The sequence below is a fragment of the Myxine glutinosa genome, chromosome 4, assembly GCF_964187855.1.
Source record: "Myxine glutinosa chromosome 4, kmMyxGlut1.1, whole genome shotgun sequence".
Classification (NCBI taxonomy): Eukaryota; Metazoa; Chordata; class Myxini; order Myxiniformes; family Myxinidae; genus Myxine; species Myxine glutinosa.
Genome location: NC_136264.1, coordinates 132,254,444 through 132,275,744, shown reverse-complemented (window position 1 = coordinate 132,275,744; position 21,301 = coordinate 132,254,444). Strand labels below are relative to the sequence as shown.

Genomic DNA, 21,301 nt, shown 5'->3' with positions numbered 1-21,301 from the left:
GTTTTCCCAGGAAAGATCATGGCAGATTGTGAGACCCAAAAGATTGGGTGACAGAACTTCTTGGAGAGGATTGTTCAGAAAGTAGATCGGAGGGTTGTCCAGTCGATCTTTTCGGAGAGACATAGTAAGAGTGTGAGATTTGTCAGGATTGAAAGACATGTTCCACTTGTTTGACCAGTCTGTGATTTTGTCCAGGTCTGCAGAGAGTGAGGAGGCTGCAGACTGCCGATCTGAGATATGAGGAATGGAGCGGCAAAGTGCGGAGTCATCAGCAAAGAGATAGAGAGGATTTTCAAGAGAGTCAGAGAGATCATTGATGAAGACCAGAAAAAGCACAGGGCCCAGAACACTGCCTTGAGGAACTCCAGCCTGAACAGGGAGGGGAGATGAGAGAAACCCATTCAGAGCTACATGTTGACTACGACCAGAGAGGAAGTCCGCAAGCCATGCGTGGAGATTTCCATGGATACCAAAGGAGGAGAGTTTGGTGAGCAGAGTGGGGTGCCAGACCGTATCGAAGGCACGTGATATGTCAAGGGAGACAGCTCTAATTTCCTGTTTGGCATTGAGGACCTCCATCCATTGTTGAGACAGCAGAAGCAGCATGTCCAGAGTAGAGTGACCTGGTCTGAAACCAAATTGATGATCAGAGATCAAGCCATTGGAGAAGAGGAAAGATTTGATATCCGAAGCAATGATGGATTCCATGACTTTGCTGATAATTTGGAGAAGGCTGATTGGTCTGTAGTTGCAAGGATCTGTTTTTGCACCTTTTTTGTGTAAAGCGGTAATGTTGGCTGATTTCCAAGCTGATGGCAGATGACCTTTAGCAAAAGAGAGAGTGAAGAGAACAGAGAGAGGGTGAGATAGAGCGGCAGAGCAGGATTTTAGGACCCGTGGGCTGATGCTGTCTGGTCTAGTTGCAGAATCATAGTCGAGGATTGACAGAAACTTCTCCAGCTTGTCAGGAGAGAAGGACACAGAGTCTAGGAGCAGATGGGTATGACTGGGTATGGTGGGTACAAAGAGGGACTGGTTTGGGACACAAGATTTTGAGGCAAACACAGAGTTGTGGCATTCAGCTTTTTCACGTGCGGAGTCAGCTGTGTAGCTGTTTGAGGTAAGGGAGGGGATGGAAGGGGGACAAACACCAGAAACAGATTTGACCAGACGCCACCAAGATTTGGAGGAGGGAGACAGGTTTGAGAGTAGAGAGATATTGTTTCCTGGCTCTCCTGAGGGTAGACACACACACGTTCCGAGCTTTGTGAAAGGAACTGAGATTTCCTTCAGTTGGATTAGCCTTCCATGAGGTGAAGGCAAGTTGCTTCATGGCAACTGCCTCACCACAAGCTTCAGTGTACCATGGACGGGAGGAAGGGTATGACAACTGAAGACAAGATGGGATAAATCTGTGCATGAGAGAGAGCAGTTTACTTTGGAAGAATTCCCAGGAAGAATTGATGTCAGAGGCAGTAGAGATGGGAGACCAGTCCAGATGATTGATGGCTGCTTGAACACCGTGCCAGTCAGACTGAGTGAAATGCCAGACTCGTCGGCGCTGAGGAGGCTCTCTGAGAATGGCCAGAAAGATATCAACTTTAACAAGGAAATGATCAGAAGAACCGATTGGAGCAGAAGAAGAGCAGCAGACAGTTGCAGAGAAGTTAGTCATAGCCAAGTCTAGAAGAGAAGATACTCCATTGACTGAGATCCGGGTTGGGAAATTGACAGATTGTGTCAGTCCCAGTGAGTCGCAGAAGTCCTTTGCTGAGGTGCCATGGCTGGTGTGAGAGGAACCCACACCCAACCAACTGGCATGATGACAGTTGAAGTCACCACATATGAGGAAGAGAGAGTTGGGATGAGTGGATAGAAGTTGATCCATGTTGTCAGACAGGGAGATGTAAATGGAGTCATCACTGTTTGGAGGACGGTACAGAACACATATGAACAAAAGGTGGGAGCGGAGAGGAAGCCATAGCCAGAGGTACTCCTGGGGGTGGAGAGGGGACAGTGCAAGGAGAGTGAGGAAGAGAGTTTTTGATAAAGATAGCAACCCCACCACCAGGACGAGGCTCAGGTCTATCATACCGGAGGATGGAGTAACCAGGATGAGATATTAAAGAATCAGAGACATCTTGAAGGAGGAAAGTTTCTGTTAAGCAGATTATGTCTGGTTTGTCAGAAGCAACTTGTATGGAGAGATCAGTCAGGTTTTGAGCGAAGGCCCCGGATGTTTGAGGTCCATACCTTGAAGGAAGAGGGAGGGGGAGCATCGGGTACATGACAGGGGAGGGATAGGGTAAGATGAGGGGTGAGAGGGGGAGGTAGGGAGAGCTGTTGATGGTGTGTCGGAGATTGCAGAAGAGTTAGGCGAAAAGGAAGGATGAGGAGGACAAAAGGTTTGATGGTGATGGGAAGAGGCACAGTGAGGTGTTGTTTGAAGGGGGAAGAGCAAAGTCGAAGGTTGGAGGAGGTGGAGGTATGTGATGGAAGGGAGAGGAAGTGGGGAGGATGCAGCTTTGAGGAGGAGGTGGTAGGGAGGAGATTTGGATATTGTAGGGGGGGGGAGATTAGAAGAGGGGTGAGGGGGGAGTTTTGAAGGGGAGGGGTGAGGGGGAAGTTTTGAAGGGGACGGGTGAGGGGGGAGTTTGGGAGGGGAGGGGTGAGGGGGGAGTTTAGAAAGTGTACGATTTATGAAAAACGAACATTTATTACAACTTGGGATTATTGTGATTTTCACGTCAGAGATCCGTTTGAGAACGACAGAGGAGGGGTGGAATGAAGGTGAGTTTAGAGAATGTAGGGAGGATTGACTGTAATAGATAGAATATTTTTTTGAAGTGGAATGATTTGAAGAGGAAATTGAAAAAAGCCTTTTAAATAGGAAGAAAAAAAACCGTGTTGTAATAAACCATTGAATAAAATACTGCGGGGGAAAGTTTAAATATACTTAAACAAAACCGTGAAAACCAATCTGGGAAAAGTCTCTGAAGTAATGGTGTGAATCAGAGAAAGGAGAAAGGGTTAAATGAGATGAAGGAAACTAGAATTGGAAGGGCAAGACACGGCTGGAGGTGGAAGAGAAGGAGATAAAGGGGGAGGGGAGAGGAGAGAAGGGATTTTTTTTATTTTTTATTTTTGTATATGGAACGTTAGGAAAAGGATAGATGCTCGGGGAAGTTAGCGGGAGAAAAGAAAATCTAAGAAATAAGCAATACAGCGAAGGAAAGAACTTAAAAACACAAAACACCGCCTGGGTGAGGGAAGCCTCAAGTTACCAGGCTGCACACGCTGTGCGAGCAGAAAACGATTTAATTATACACAAGTTTGCGAATTGCAAACCAAGATTAACTTGAAAACACACAGAACACATACACAATAAAATAGCGAGCGGAAATTTGACAAAGACACAAATTGGAAAAATACTTAAAACGTTGAAGCCGTGCAGACATCGAAGTCGCTTCCTTGCTCGAGGGACCGGAAACGGAAGTCAAACTTCTATTTTCAAATATTTATTTTTTATATATAAAAACACAATATATATTTTATTTATTTTCAAAACAAAACGGAAGTCAAAAAAGTCAAACAAAAAAAAACGGAAGTATTTGCTTTTTTCTCAGAAACTACACATGCAATTCTGATGAAACTCGACCACAACCTTCAACACACATGATGTGCCAAAGTTTGTTCACGGCATTAAATATGGCATACTTTAGTATGGCATCCCATAGTAAAGGTAGGATTGCATAATCATAGCATGGACCGTGGACGCGTAGGAGAAATCTCTATGTACTTAAGTAGAGAAACTGTAGCTTAAGATTGTTTATGTGTCTTCACACGAGGGGTGAAGCAGTGATAACTAGAACTGCCACTTTAAAACTGCTGGCAGTGATGACCGGTTTACTCGCACCCACTTTTGATACAACCCCACTTTTGATACAACCCCACTTTTGATACAACCCCACTTTTGATACAACCCCACATTTGATACAACCCCACTTTCATTGGACATGCTTTGACACAACCCCCTTGGATACAACCCTGATAAACACACACACACAAACACACACACACACACACACACACATTCCCCCTACCCCCCACCCACATACACACACACAAACACACATTCCCCCTACCCCCCACCCACATACACACACACAAACACACATCCCCCCCACCCTAACACACACACAAACACACGCATACATCCCCCCAACCCCAACACACACACACACACACACACACACACACACACATCCCCCCACCCCTAACACAAACACACGCACACATCCCCCCACCCCCCCAACCCTAACACACATGCACACACACAAACACCCCCACACCCCTCCCCCACATGCACACCCCTCCACACGTACACACACACACACACCCCCCCCACCTCGACACATACACACAAACACATGCATACATCCCCCCACCCCCAACACACACACACACACACACACACACACACACACACACACACACACACGCATGCACACACACAACACACACACACACACACACACACACATCCCACCTACCCCCACCCACACCCCTCCCCCCACACGCACACCCCTCCAAACACACACACCCACATCCCCCCCCCCTCCCCACACACACACATCCCTCCCCCCACACACACACACACACATCCCCCCTACACACAACACACACACACACACACACACACACACACACACACACACACACACACATCCCACCTACCCCCACCCACACCCCTCCCCCCAAACACACACACACATACACACACATATCCCTCCACCCCCACACACACACACATCCCCCCTACACACACACACACACATACACACACCCCACCCCCAACACACACACACACACACATATCCACACACACACACACACACACAAACACGTGCACACCCCTCCCCCCACACGCACACACATATCCAGACAAACGCGCATCCCCCTCCCCCCACCCCCCAAGACACATCCCCCACACACATCCCCACACACACACACATTCCACCTACCGCCCACCCACATACAAACACACAAACACATGCACACATCCCCCCACCCCTACCCCCAACACACACACACACACACACACCCCACCCTAACACACACACAAGCACACGCATACATCCCCCCACCCCCAACACACACACACACACACACATCCCCCCACCCCTAACACAAATACATGCACACATCCCCCCACACCCCCCAACCCTAACACACATGCACACACACAAACACCCCCACACCCCTCCCCCCACATGCACAACCCTCCACACGTACACACACACACACACACACACACACCCACCTCGACACACACACACACACACACACACACACACACACACACACACACACACACACACATATATACACACACACCCACACACAAACACCCCCACACCCCTCCCCCCACACGCACACCCCTCCACACAAACACACACACATCCCCCCACCCCATCCATTTTAAAAAATATTTTCGTTTAATTAACGATATCTGCCACTCGTCGAAGAACGTCATGCCGTGGCATGCCGTCATCCGTAGCCCGTGCCGTATGTCAGTGGAAGAACGAAGTATCCCATCGATCGAACTTGGTCAAATTTTTCATGATTGTCACCAAATTTGTTGTGGTATTTTGTTAACTCATCCAAGGCAATACGACAATCGAAATCCGATTTGAAATCGGAGCCAAATTGACGCCGTAAGGTATGCCTGCACGCATGGATATTTTACCTGTGGAAGATTTCACTTTGGAAATGCGACCAATTTAAAATGTTAGATTTTGAATAACTTCGTCATTTTAAATCGGATTTCCACAAAATAAAGGTCACCATTGCTTGCAGATACCTCTCTTTCTCCTTAAAATTGAAGACAGGATGAACTTCAGAGCGAGAAATAAGCCGAGGCGGCGGAGAGTTTTACAATGTTATTTTCCAATGTGAATGACAATATCGTGTAGTTTTACGAAAATTCATCAGAATTTGCCCAGATTTGTTGCATTCGAATGTTAACACCCTCTAGCGACTGCCAAATCCAAGGACAATTTAATTTCGAGCTACCCTTAGCTCGTGAGGTGGTTATGTCACATGGCCTGGTCAAACAAAAGTGTTGTGGTTCTTCTTCTTCAGGCAATAACAACTTCTAGTTTCCAGACCGTACATCCAATCATCTTGAAATTGCACACTTGTTACTCTTCATGACTTCTACTATAGTATGAAGTTTCACGTCGATCAATAAAGCGATTCAAGAGATATCCATTTTTAACAAAATATTTTCGTTTAATTAACGATATCTGCCAAACCACGTGACCTATCGCAAATTCTAAAATGACGTTTTAGTAGACTGACATGCTGAACAGATCTGTAATTTTCTCCTCGATTGGATCAAAAATGAGGGAGGAGCTAGGTTTTAAAGGTTCATGCTTAAAAACGTCATAACTCTGAAACCATGTGTCGGATGATGTCGTGCTCGGTGACTTTTTTGTTCGTCATGGGTATGCGATTCTGCTTGCAAAGTTTGGCCTCGATCTGTTCAGCTGTTGCAGAGAAAAAGGGGTTTTCGTGTTTTCACGAAAACCAATATGGCGGCCGAACCACATGACCTGCGACGTCATAATTACCATTAACATATTCTACAGACCGAGTCCCTCCTATGGTGAATTTTTTTATCTCAATCGGCCCTATTATTGCAGAGAAAATGTTTTTTAAAGGAAATTAAAACTTAAAATGGCAATAGCACTGGGAGACGTGGCCTGGAAGGACAAAATGGTGTGTTTCTTCTTCTTTCAACAATAAAGACTTATAGCTTCGAGACAGTACATCCAATCATCTTGAAATTTTGCACACTTGTTCCCCTTGATGAGAGCGACATTGCATTAAATATTCAAGTCGATCCATGCAGTGGTTCAGGAGTTACAAGCTTTTTATAATTTAACTTCCATTATTTATTGCGGCCAAACCATGTGACTTATCAAAACGTCTCAAGTAACGATGAAACATCCCCCCATGAGGAACATTTGTGTAAAGTTTCCACTCGATATCGCCACAAATTATGGAGGTGATTCCATTTCTAGTTTGAGCTTTAAAACGTCATAACTCTGAAACCATGTGTCGGATGACGTTGTGCTCGCTGACTTTTTTGTTCATCATGGGTATGCGAATACGCATGCCAAGTTTGGGCTCGATCCGTTCAGCCGTTGCGGAGAAAAAGGGTTTTTTGTGTTTTTTCACGGAAAACAAGATGACGGCCGAACCATGTGACGTATGACTTCGAAAATTTTTGCATTCTGAGATTTTTTTAACTAAGCATCTGGGAAAAAAATCCCATTTTCGGGGGAGAAAATTTTTTGTTTGACGAATTCTTACCTCTTAACGTTAGCATTTTAAATATACTCGATACACATGTATTTTGTTCCCATTGAAGAGTTCTTTAGAATGAGCCATTCCTCAAATTTTTCCATTGAGCCGTTGCAGAGATACAGAGGGGAAAAGTTGAATTTGTTTTACAAGATGGCGCCCACACCACGTGACCTATGACGTCATAATTAGCATGAAAAAATTCTCGGAGCCGAGACGATCATTTGATGAAAATTTCCTGTCAATCCGACCAGCGGTTGCTGAGAACATTAATTATGACGTTTTCGGGGGTGCAAAATAGGGCGGAAGAATAATAAGAAAAACTCTAGCAGTAATAATAGGTTACTCTCCATTTCATGGAGAGTAAACCTAATTAGTTGGGGATTAAGGTTAGTTTTCCCCATTAAGGTTAGTTGTAAAAACATTGCCTCAAATAGGGAACCATGATTGTCATGGGGCCCGCAAGGCTAACCCCCGCTCTCGCAGGGAAAAATGGCCTTAAAACGATCATTCATTCATTCATTCATTTCCCAAGTGCCGTGTATATTGAGAGTCTGGCCAACTGAAATACTGGTGCCATGTTGCATACCTAACTTCGTGCGCTGGCACTGCGAGATGTATGTCAGCTGTGGCAATCCTGTAGTTCTGTGACGTGGGAATTGATGTTAATTTCTGTTTGGTCGCAGATTTAATGAGGAACAACTAATTCAAGTTAAAGTGACGTGTTGTTTGTTATTGGAATAATAAAATCTGCAAGCGGCGTCATTTATCCACACGAATTGTTTACCTGTCGCGGCACACGATTTATTGTCAGCTGCGTACAGCACACTGATAAATTTTATTTCTCTTGGCATGAAATTGTAATTTGATAAAATGGAGCTTGTATACTAGTTTTCATCTATTATCTGGAAACGTAACATACAATATTCCCATAATGCTACGAAAGTACAATGTCTATTATTTTATTCATTAGCTTGGGTTCACAAATGTTGTTATAACTTGACTCACACCATAATCAGCAATAAAAAAGTAAACAGACTCAGAGGTACATTGTTAATTTGTTATTCTTGAAGAAATCCGCCATTAAACATTATAACCTTGGTGATATATTTAGATAAAATACAGACTTGGCATTTAATATGGAATATATATTTTTTCTTGACTTGGGTTTACTTTCTGAACTCAGTATATCAATCTGGTGAGTTTCTTTTACACTTTGGTGATTTATTTGTTAAAAGAACCATGTCACTGATTGTCTGTCACAGCAAGAAGTCAACAACAGGATTATATCACAGGTAGCGTGGCAAAATGTACGACAGGTGCATTTGATGATTGGCTTCACAGTCGGGTATACAAGGGTTGTTGCGTTCTGTGTTGGTGGAAAACAACTGCTGCACATCTCCAAAAGTTATTGCCGCTTCCTCTGGAGATGGTCCGTCAACTCGATAATGCTGTTTGTCATGGAGTGGTGGCTTTACGAAATTACGGCATGAAACAGCGTGCTATTGCTCAGCAGTATGGCATCACTCGAGGTCAGGTGTCAAAGATCCTGAAACGAAATGCTCAGAGGGGTGTCCCTTCTCCAATACCGAGGCCAGGACGTCCCCGCAGAACCACAAGGAGGGATGATCGCCAGCTGCACCGGTTAGTCCGCAATGGCCGTACCAAGTCAACTAATCGGCTTAGGGCTGAGTGGCAGCAACTGACAAATGTGCCTGTATCCAGAAGGCTAGTCAACCAACGACTGGTTCAAGCAGGCTATCGTGCCAGGCGTCCCATGAGAAAGCCACGCCTGACCAGACCACACAGCCAGCGCCGATTGCAGTGGGACAGAGAGCACCGTCAATGGCAGCCAGGACACTGGAATCACGTGATTTTCAGTGACGAGTCTAGATTTCTGGTCTATCGTCAAGATGGCCACGTCCGAGTGCGCAGACAAGTGCATGAAGCCTACAACAAAGATTGTATAGTGCCAAGAGTCCAAGCTGGAGGTGGTGGGGTGACCGTTTGGGCTGCTTTTCATGCAGGGGGCAAAACTGACCTGGTTGTTCTGAATGGAAACCTGAACCAGTTCAAGTACAGGGCCATTCTGGAAGAAACATTGCTTCCATTTGCTCGTGCAGCCTTTCGAGGAAACTTTGTCTTCCAAGATGACAAGGCACGGCCTCATCGTGCTCGCATGATCCAACACTTTCTTGCTGCCCGTGGTGTAGAGCATATGGAGTGGCCTGTAATGTCCCCGGATATGAATCCGATAGAGAACTTGTGGGCAGAATTAACGCATCAAATCGACAACTTGGACCAGCAGCCCACCTCTGTGCGTGAATTGCAGCAGGCTATTGTCACTGCATGGCAAGCGATTCCTGTCCAAACCTTGGCAAATCTCGTGAACAGCATGCCTCAACGTGTACGTGCTCTCCTGAATGCTTGTGGTGGTTACACGAAGTACTGAACTGTAATTTTACTGTCCGTAATCTCAGTCGTAATTTAACTTTTGTTTTTGTTTAAAAAAAAATTGGCTAATGTGCAAAATAAAGAGATACTTCTGGAAAACGTACAGAAGTTTAACACAGTACTGTCCATGAATTGAGTTCAATATCAGTTTACATCACTTTCAAGGATCAATTTATTTGTTTCGAAATGTCAAATGTGGTTTTTGTTTATTTTAAAGGTCACATTAACAAAATCTAGAATAATTTCAACATAATTCCAATGAACTTTTGGTTCTAAGACATCTTGGAAAGTAAGTTCACCCCCACAAAAAAAATATTCCATATTAAATGCCAAGTCTGTAGATATACATATATCAAATGTGTACGTGTATATACATATATCCTATTTCAATTTATTGACAAGCGCTCGCATTGCCATACTTTTGCTGCCATGCTCTCCAGTCGTAACTTTACGTTGCGTTTTACCGCTGTGTGCTTGTCCTCTTGCAAAAATATACAAACGGACAGTGAAGAATCTCACTAACAGGCGGTTTTTGGCATCATGACATTTGGGAACGTCAATATCTGACAGGAGGTCATTGCATTGCTTGACAAGTTGCTGCACTAAATTCTTACCACTGAGGCTTTCTCTGGCTTTTAACCGCCCAAATAGCACTTCGTTCCTTGTCTCGAGGAAATCTATGCATTATACGATCTTGTCCTGGTCTAACAGAACATCCCCAAATGGCACAACACACCATATTGGTTGATTTTATTGAAATATTACTCAAATGAAATATGCAATGATACGAAGCAATGGCACGGAATGGGTGCAGCGGGAAAGCTGCTCGGCTGAGGTGGTATGCAAAATGGCGCCTGTAAACCACGTGACGTGGGCTCGACCAATCACGGCGGTAGTTGAGCAGATCAAAGGCTGGCCAGACTCTGTTAATATATGGCACTGGTTTTCCCCAGTATGTGATTTCCCTGTCGTTTTCACTTTACGTTTTGCTGACAAGGCCGGCCATGAAAACCCCCATTAAACCACAACAACCGTCCACTGAAAGCTAGGCAGGTTCCTGGACACTAAGCCCCACCCAATGGACCTAATAAGGAAAAAGGCCATGCCCCCAGAGTGGTACGATGGGCGTGGAAGAAAGAGTCGGCAGGCCACGACCCTGAATGTCCGAGAGGACCATTGGGGTGATTTTGAAAGAGCTTTGCCATTGGTCGGTGTGATGTGATTCGAGAGAAAAAGTGAGAAGCTTCGAGAGAAAAAGAGGAGGTTGGACGGAGTTGGGGGTACTTTGTGGCACCACGAGGAGCAATAAAGGCGGCGGTTTGTGGGGCTCTTGGCACTTTGGACAGAGTGGAGAGCGAGAGAGGGACATCTACACAACTTGCCTCATGACCCTTGGCGCCTTCAGCACCATTTGTGTGCTTCCTGTGGCTCGTCACCACCACTCTCCCCAAAAAGGGCCACTTGAAGCCAAAGCTGAGTGCCCAACGGACAAAAAGGGTTAAAAAAAAAAAAAGTCATTAGCTTTCCCCTTGTCTGTTGTTGAGTCCGTATGTGAAGGTACCTCAGTTAGAATTTTAGTTTTACCTCGGCCTTCATTTTCATTCTTTGATTTATTTTTATTAAACCATATTTGTTGAATTTTCCTTGTCGTGTTTACTTGTTTGTGGTTTCAGAATAAAACCGTGTGTTCCGTTCAGGTAAACACTTTGCCTCCCTTCATTCCGCGCGCGACAAAAGTACCGCCATTTTTCGGGGTGCCGCCTCGGGAATAAAACTGTCTTGGTTATCCGTCATCCAGCGGTCTTAACCACTGCTGACAGGACAATAGTAACCTATTATTGGCTCTCTCCCTCACCCTCTTTCTGTTTCCATTTTTTTTCCTACTTTGTGAGATTTTTTTTTTTCTCCTCACATTACTTTTGATCACTCAATCCAAACTAAGTTACATTATTTTTTTCATTCACCTATACCTCTGTTTTATCCCATTCATCTAAACCACTGTGATTAACCACGTTCTTGTGTCTTTCCCCCCTACAGGATGCAACACACTTTGCAGATGCTGGCTTCCAGTCGCCTCGGCTCCGAAATGCTTTTTGAAATTTTTGATGTAAGTTTTTATTTATGACTAAGGCTCAAACGAAAAGGACATTTATGTTAACTAAAAACACATGTTATGGATGGAATCGGACAAATTGCTTTTGTTTCCCGAGTTTGCGGTATAATCTTTTCGGGTTATTTTCAAACATGCGCGTCTGTTTTCTCCCTTTGTTGGCTTCGTCATTGTTTCTTATCTTTCTTGCGATCATTTTTATTTTGAGTTTGTTTTCAGCAGCCATTACTTACCTCTAGGTCTTTATTTCCAATTTTGTATTTGGTTTTCAAGTTTTGGATTCTCCTCATTAGCTTTGGTCTTCGATTCTCCCTTATAATTTGCTGTATTTGTCCCGTTTCCTTTCTCAGTTGCTCCCTTTGTGCCTCTAGCCTCCATTTCCATGGTGGTGCCTGGATTCTGTCTGTATCGGCTGATTTGCTCTTCTTGCGTTGTTGTTTTCTTGTTATTTTTTTCTTGTATGAGCAGTGCCGCTGCAAAGCTCACGATGTTGAGTTCCTTTAATGGGGATGATTTTGGTACCAATCTCTTGAGTGCTTTGTTGGTTCTTCCAACCAGCATTTTTGGCCGTCGTTTGTTTTCTATCTTGTATAATGGTGTCACTCTCATCTCCACTATTTTGTTTGCCAGCTCTTCTTCCAGTCTTTGCTGGTCGTCATCATCTCCATCCTCCTCTCATTCACCTCTCTTTTCCCCTCCGTCCTGCCTGTTATCATCTGCCATTCTCGTTTCAATCCCCTTCAGCTGTGTAGCTGTTTTCACTTGGTCTACGACTGTGTCTTCTCTCCCTCTGTCTCACCTCGCCTTCGTTGCTGGGTCCCCTGTGACTTTGGCCGCTGCGTACCCTGTGACTGGCTACTGCGTACCCTGTGACTCTGGCCGCTGCGTACCCTGTGACTCTGGCCGCTGCGTACCCTGTGACTCTGGCCGCTGCGTACCCTGTGACTCTGGCCTTTGCGTCCCCTGTGACTCTGGCCGCTGCGTCCCCTGTGACTCTGGCCGCTGCGTCCCCTGTGACTCTGGCCGCTTTGTCCCCTGTGACTCTGGCAGCTTTGTCCCCTGTGACTCTGGCCACTTTGTCCCCTGTGACTCTGGCCGCTTTGTCCCCTGTGACTCTGGCCGCTTTGTCCCCTGTGACTCTGGCTGCTTTGTCCCCTGTGACTCTGGCTGCTTTGTCCCCTGTGACTCTGGCTGCTTTGTCCCCTGTGACTCTGGCTGCTTTGTCCCCTGTGACTCTGGTCGCTTTGTCCCCTGTGACTCTGGTCGCTTTGTCCCCTGTGACTCTGGCCGCTTTGTCCCCTGTGACTCTGGCCGCTTTGTCCGCTGTGACTCTGGCCGCTTTGTCCTCTGTGACTCTGCCTGCTTTGTCCTCTGTGACTCTGGTCGCTTTGTCCCCTGTGACTCTGGCCGCTTTGTCCTCTGTGACTCTGGTCGCTTTGTCCCCTGTGACTCTGGCCGCTTTGTCCCCTGTGACTCTGGCCGCTTTGTCCCCTGTGACTCTGCCTGCTTTGTCCTCTGTGACTCTGGTCGCTTTGTCCCCTGTGACTCTGGCCGCTTTGTCCGCTGTGACTCTGGCCGCTTTGTCCTCTGTGACTCTGGCCGCTTTGTCCTCTGTGACTCTGCCTGCTTTGTCCGCTGTGACTCTGGCCGCTTTGTCCTCTGTGACTCTGCCTGCTTTGTCCGCTGTGACTCTGGCCGCTATACCCCCTGTGACTCTGGCCGCTATACCCCCTGTGACTCTGGCCGCTTTGCCCCCTGTGACTCTGGCCGCTTTGCCCCCTGTGACTCTGGCCGCTTTGCCCCCTGTGACTCTGGCCGCTATACCCCCTGTGACTCTGGCCGCTTTGCCCCCTGTGACTCTGGCCGCTTTGTCCCCTGTGACTCTGGCCGCTGGGTCTCCAGTGGCGTTCGGCATTCCAAACCATTGGCATTGCTTCGTCGAGCAGTCCTTTCCTGCGATCCATTGCTGCCATCCATTGTCGCCACTTTTCCACTATCCCTCTGGTTCACCAGATTCTGGATAACATTGCAGTCCACCACCACCCCCTGGCGAGCGCTCGGCTCCCATCCTCCTCATATCTTTTCTGCTTGTGTTCTGGCCTTCACATTTATCCCTCTTATTTTATTTTGGAATTTATGTACCGTTGATGCAACTCTTTCAAATTTGTTGGATGGTCAATCCCTGCTCTGCTGGTCAATCTGGTCTTCTTCAGCTGATCCATGAATTTAGCTCCCCTACCGGACATCCCACACTGTTCATGCCTTGAATAGACTTTACATTAGTAAATAGCCTCCTTTTCCTCTGTGCTCCAACATTCATTTTTTAGTTTCCTCTTGTTGAGCTTCCTTTTTGAGACAGGTAGCACCTCCACAGCATCATGGCTTGGTGCAAATCCCTTTGCTCTTGTGAGTTGGTCTTTCTTCTCACTAGAGGAGGTGCAGGCTTCATTCTTTGCAGCGAGCATTCCGCCTGCTCGGTGCTGCCGCACAGATTGAGTATAAGGGGTCTGTGTCCTATAATTCGTTTTATTTTCCTTTATTTCCAACACTTTTCGTCTGTTGAAGACTTTTTCCTTCCCCCGGCCCTTCCCCACCCCCTTTCTCACTTGTCCATCTTCGTGGAAGACTTTCTCGTTCCACATCCTCCCTTGCAGGTCTCCAAGCCTGTTGCATCCGTCGGCAAGGCATTTTGTCTTCCAGCCATAGCTCCATTTCTTGCGCAGTTTTTCCTGATTGTTTTTTGTTGTTGTTCGTGTTCAGGATGCTCTTGTCTGGTCTCATGTCAAATTAATAATTTATTTATTAAAAGTCTGTGTGCGCCTCGTGTTGCTGACATTTTGCCACGTCGTTTGGTGTTATTCCACATGGCTGGAGGATTAAATTGATAATCATCCCCATTTAAAAAAGTGTGAGGCTGAAGCGTGAGCCAATGTCACTGCTTGCAGTGCGTATGCGAGTAAAAGTGATCGCTTCGTTTAATCTTTGGATCATTAGTTCCAGTGTGATCAGTAACCGCTTAGATTGTGGTTATGTACTTTTTGGTGAGTGCCGTACACACGACAGTTTTTTTTTTGAATGAAGTTTGGTGTTGAGAAACTTTGACCTGTTGAGGAAGCTTTGTGGGTTTTGGTGCATGGGGGACAAAGCAACAAATCCCAACAAATCCCAAGGCATCATTAAATTATATTGTGGAATGGAATGATGGGCAGTTAGGGTTTGGTGTCCTTCTTTTTTATTTATTAATTAATTTTTTTCGCTTGGAGACCTCGGCCTACTTCTTACGTCATCTGCTCAAATGATGTTTATTAATAAATCCCCTCGGCCTTCATGCAATATTGATGTGCTGTGCTGGAAAACCTCTTCGGTTTGATACTCTCGTACAGCTCAGCTGTCTCTGCCCTGATAACCCTCCGCTAGAAACACGGGAAATGACGCAATGGATTTTGTACTCGAGCTGTTAATGATTTTCACGAACAAATATATTTTGCTTTAGCACTTACTGTTTCATCACATGGAAAACACATGTGGGGCTGTTTATGATTATTCCAAACTCCTTTTATTACCTTCAACAAGATGTGTTATAATTGTCAACAAAAGAATCATTGATGCATCCGGTCATAAGTTGACACCTGATGATTAGTGTATCGCAACTGCTCAGTAAAAGTGTTTTTGTGCCTCTGCCGACCTGAAGGCATTATGTTTCTGGGTTGTCCATCCGGCTGTCCATGCGTCAGTGATAGGTTTTCGTTCCCGCGATTACTTGAGAACGACTGGAGGGATTTAAATCAAAATTAGATCAAGTATACACTGTGATGTAAAGATGAACTGATTCGATTTTGGGGTCAATAAGTCAAAGGTCAGCGGTCATGTTAGGTGAAAATCCTGTTGCCATGATAACCTGTGAACCAACGATGGAGTTTTGACCAAACTTGGTACAAGTATGTATTATGATGCAAAGATGAACTGATTTAATTTTGAGGTCAAGAGGCCAAAAGTCAGAGTCTGTAATAGGTTTTCGTTACCGCGATATTCTTAGAAACGGCTGAAGGGAACTAGGTCAAACCTGGTACAAGTATGTATAATGATGTAGAGATAAACTGATTAGATTATGGGGTCAAGAGGTCAAAGGTCAGAGATCCCGTTAGCTAAAAATTCTGTTACTGTGTTAACTTATGAATCATTGATGGGGTTTTGACCAATCTTGGGATGAATACATTTTATGATGCAAAGACAAACTGATTAGATTTCAGGGTCAAAGGTCAGAGGTCGTGTGAGGTAAAAATGTGATACATGAGTACAGCTGAAGGTATTCAAATCAAATTTGGTACAAGTATGTATAATGATGCAATAATATGGACGGAGGGATATCGGTCGACATTGTAACATCGAAGAGTGACGTTCTAGTTTTTTATTGAATTAAATTATGATACCACATTGTTACTAAACCACTGTACTGCTCTCAATTCTGTTATGGATCTTATATGCTTGTTCGATGCTCATCTCAAGTTTAAATACCCCTTTTTTCCTGTTTCTTTCCCCCCATTTTGCTTACAGACTGCAAAGGAACTTTTGACAGAGAACAACTTTCCTTGTTGTCATTGTGCCATTTGTCTTTGTGACATTCAGGTAACAAGTGAAATGTCATTCTTCTGTAAACACTCATCTCGGCAGACAATTGCAAGACTGGCCTTGTATTTCAAGGTTGCCATAGGTGTTGCTCTCTTTAAAATGCCGCTTGTAACTTGGTGCGTACCTTATCGCACACCTTCAGCACTTTTGTACAACATTTGATAAAACGCTTGTTTCTGGTTATTTCTTGAGTTTTCCTCCATAAAATGCAGAGGTACAAAAAATACCATCATTGATTCAAAGATGAAGCAAAACTTACAGTAAAGTGTTGGTTTACAAAATGGAAAGCTTCCTTTGAGATGTTTAAGGAAACTTAATATGAAGAAGTCTGCAAAGATGAATGTTCATCTGTAGTTTCTTCCTCCAGCCAACAGACAAGTTGTTCCGAACACCGTGTTACCACTACTACCACAAGTGCTGCTTGTCGCGTTACCTCGTGCACACTCGCTTGCAGCACGAAGAACGGGATGCAACTGTTGCCTCCAGGACTATCGGTGAGAGACAGCAGAATGAGCAGTTCCAGGCGAACCGACTCTCAAGTGATTGGCAGCAAAGCCCAATACAGGTACAATGCTCATGCCTTCCTCGTCATCATGTTTTGTGATGGCAGCAGCACGGTCCAACCTTGTATTTGGTGTCAGTATACTGATCAGCAAGCATAATCTGAGTTTTATTTTCAATACCTAGTTGATATTGCCGCGTGTCTCCCCTGTAGTGAACACTGCAGGGTGGCTGATGGCTGACCGAGCTTTAACTCCGAGGCGTATACTCAACTATGGCGGTAGTGACACGCATTGGAGGGCAGCGAGAGCTTACCTGAATGGCTGGACGCGGCACGGGGGTTATCCGATTCCCACAACAAATAAACGTACAAAACAGGCAAAGAAACAATACAACAATTAAAATGCAACAAATAATAGTTTAATAAAAATAAATGCCAGGATAACAGAAATGAATGCACAGTAAACAAAAATTCCTATATTGAGGATCCTCCACTCATACACAATTACACACAAGGGGATGATAAAAGAAATGTAAAAATGTAGTGTGGTGCATTTGCCTGCTACTCCGCTCCGGCATCCTTGACCGTCCGGGGCCATCACAGAACCCGCGTCCCTGTGCGGGAAAACACGCGTTGGCGCGAAGTCGTTCACTGCCAGCCGCCGACGCGAAGCGAACAGGCCCGAGCTCCTCCCTCATCCTTCCTGCTCGGCTGCACCGAGCCCCGATGTCCTTTCAGGCGCACACGACACCAAGCGCAGCCGTCACGAAGCCAACACCAAGGAGAGGAAAAAATATGCGGCCGCTTCCACCAGGCAGGAACAGTGAGAGGAAAATACGTCTGCTCGCGACGATGGTGTGCCTTTGAGCCTGTGCGCATTGCCTGGCAAATTATCCCCTTATGAGTGGAGGGTCTGTCTTTCCCCTCCCCAATGCATAATGACATACTAACCCATATAAGGGGAAGGATAATATAATTTAAGATAATTTATCCGAAGATAAGATATTTTATAATTTTAAGATAATGATAAGAAATAAGATAATTTATCTGAAGGATAAATAAGAAGACTAAGATAATGTTCTGCTATGAAATAACTATTCTAAGGGACCTGTATGGTGGTTGCCATTACTTCTTAGCGGTTTCCTAAAACCACAATATATATGCATATCACAATACCAAGATTTGCTGGAACGACTGTGAAAAGGGTAAAATCCAAAGTGGTTTGTCAGTATATTTTTCGACGATCCACATTGGATACGAAGGAAAGGGTCCACTGCTGTTGTGTTGTTTCTGCTGTTTCCTTGTCGAGTTGCATTACTTACTTGTCATTGAATTGTAAGCTCCACGTTATGTGCTTCCAAGAATGATGTTCTAAAACCTGAAGTTTTGTGTTGTCTCTGTGCTCAGGTGTTGTGCCCTGTGTGCCGTGAGACACTAACGATTGACCCAGCATCCTTGTCTACAGGTCCACTGTACACTGACACACAGGTACAGGGAGATCCTAAATGAATAGCAGTTATGATTGGGGGGAATGAGGACAGAATGATAAAAGCAAGAGCAACTCTGGCTCTTTTACTTTGTTTTTTTTCCCTCTTTCCCAGGATGAGCTCGATGATGTGTCCGGAAACACCGAGAAAGAGGATGAGGAATGGGCAGCCAGCTTGCTTACCTGGCGACGGCAGCAACAGAGGTTCCGCGCCCTATTTGATGAGCAGAAGGATAAAGAAGGACACATAGATCCAGCGGAGAATCCATTTGTACTTACAGTAGTTCTCAACTCGGTAAGATTAAAAGACTGGGAGGATCCATGGTCTCCCTGCCGTCCTCTCTTCTTTCCTCCCACCCTCACTCGTTTCCTACCTGTCCCCAATGTCTGTCTCATTCTATTACCTTCCCTTACAATATCCTATTTCTACCCAAAATTGTTTAGATGTACTCTTTACCAATGTTCACTTTTGTAATCCCACAGCCTCAATCTTCAGAACAACATCGTGAAGAACAGGAACATCCAGAACCAAAAACGTGTGCACCTCGTATCGTGGCGAGTGTCCCCATGCAGTGCGGGGGCAAAAGGACTGCCAAAAGGCGGGGTGATCGGAGGATGTGGGTTTATCAAGAGTCCTCTCAGAGGTCGCTGCCTGCGGCAAGTATGGAAACAAAATTGCCTCTTGTGGGTGCTGCAGAAGGACTATCGGAGTGTGACCGTTCATCAGCGGATGTCCATGACACCCAAACCGGACAGTTGGAGCACGGTGGGCCCGTCAGGCCCTGCCCTGACATGGTTGAGCATGATATTCCTCTGATGGGTCGAGGCAGGGGGCAGGGTCAAGGTCAGAGATGGAGGTATGGACATGGTCGGGGCAGGGGGCAGGGACAAGGCTGGGGCGGGGGGCAGGGACAAGGACAAGGCCGGGGCTGGGGGCAGACACAGGTCTGGGGGCAGGGGCAAGGCCGGGGCTGGGGACAGGGGCAAGGCCGGAGCTGGGGGCAGGGACAAGGCCGGGGTTGGGGCCAGGGACCAGGCCGGGGCTACTGGCGGAGCTGGCGAGGTGGGAGACGTGGACGTGGGCAGACGTCCTGCTATGAGGACAGGAAGTCATAGTGTGTTCTGTCAAAGTGCAGTCGAAAGAATTAAGCTTTGTAGTGTAGTCCAGTGGTATATTGAAAATGTATTTTTTTTGTTTTGCTTATGACTGTACAGAGAACTATGTATACTGTATAAACAATTGAAAAGTGTTAATTTAATCATTAAGGCAGGAGTCCTGATATTTTGTGCTCTTTGCATTGTCATTGTATTAAATAGTAAAAAAAAAAAAAACTTTCATCTCTATTTCATTATTTTCTGCACACATGTCCCATGTAAGCAAATGATGTTGAGATTTGGTAGTTACAAATTATTAATCATCTTTTATTATTATCTTATCTGCCCCTTTTTAGCTGGTTGTCCCATCATCTTGCACACACTTATGGAAGTTAAAGATTCTACCTGAAATTTTTGAAGAGGAAATTGCTTGATACCCTTACTAAATTCCTACTCTGCCGCATCGTCTGTACCCAGAAACAATGTAACCAGCAGGCAAGTCCTTTGTGCAATTTTGCCAAACCTATTTTTTATCATCTTTGATCAGTTGCTAACATTAGACAAGATGTTCAAATATATCTTTAAAGGGAGCAAAAGCAACTCCACAAGCATGACCTTTGTTAGACAGTGAAAGACTTGTACAAACATGTCTAACAATCACAAAAATTAACTTTCCTGTAGAACAACTAATCAAAAACCTTGGCTTCCCTGGCATTATTGTTCAAAACTGGTTTAAACTATAACACATTCATTGTTAAACTTTGGAACCCTCAGCAGTGTTGTAACTTGATCTGGCCTTGTTCCAGCCTCTGCCCTAGGCCATTGGTACATGGTTTGTGAGGTGCCAGAACCCCAACTCAGAGGCTGGACTGTTGTAGAGCTAGTCGGGGCAGGAACTTGTACAACCAGCCAGAGATAACTCGCCTCGTCAAAATATGCCGTGGCACCATTAATGTCCACCAACTAATCCACAGACACAGGATACCCAGCTTAACGTCCATCTGAGGGACAATGTACTCGTTTTCACGGTTTATAGTATTCTAGGAAATCAGACATAGATGCGACAGCTTAAAGGGACGAGTGCTACCTTTTACCAGGCACGATCTTGCCATTCAGGTAGGCATCAGCTCACTTGAGTCCCTCACATGAATGAATTTATACTCGAGAGGACCATCGTCCTAATGCAAGGTAACAGTACCTGAGCCTTACCGTAGGTAATTATTATACTTGGTGGTTGTCAGGGGCTAGCAGGATAGCCGAAAGGTATGCACACACCTTTGAACTGCCCAACTTGGCTTCAATTCTCAATCCAGTTCTATAAAACTGTCACACTTGTTTTACACGCAAAGTGACAATACATTGATGTGCGCCGTCGATCAAATGGCCATTAAGCAAGACCCGTCTGCCAGCACTCATGTAGGGGTGAGTTATTACCGGCACCTTGCACACATTACTGCCCTGAATGAAAGAAAGCTGTGAAAGCAACAACAAACCATCCCCAATAATCCTCATCCAGGTACTGTGTGAAGCACCAACGCCATACCTGAATATGGCACATTTGATGGATTGAGTGGTGTGCAAGGACTGTCATATTGATTTTGTAGCAAATCAACACACAATAGTGTTCTTATCCAGTATTAATGGGCAGGAAGGA

At 45.3% G+C, this 21,301-nt stretch overlaps 1 protein-coding gene across 4 annotated transcripts in view; it reads left to right on the top strand.

The window, feature by feature from the left end:
• Positions 1-19,888, top strand: part of LOC137425244 (uncharacterized) — a 95,999-nt gene extending 76,111 nt beyond the window's left edge. For all 4 annotated transcript variants that reach the window (XM_068113465.2, XM_068113467.2, XM_078776437.1 and 1 more), the window contains 6 exons: positions 11,863-11,932; positions 16,490-16,561; positions 16,932-17,129; positions 18,474-18,554; positions 18,668-18,847; positions 19,036-19,888. In XM_068113465.2, coding sequence (XP_067969566.2) covers positions 11,863-11,932; positions 16,490-16,561; positions 16,932-17,129; positions 18,474-18,554; positions 18,668-18,847; positions 19,036-19,668 — 1,234 coding nt within the window. In that variant the 3' untranslated portion in view covers positions 19,669-19,888. The remainder of the gene's footprint in view (positions 1-11,862; positions 11,933-16,489; positions 16,562-16,931; positions 17,130-18,473; positions 18,555-18,667; positions 18,848-19,035) is intronic.
• Positions 19,889-21,301: the final 1,413 nt, after the last annotated feature.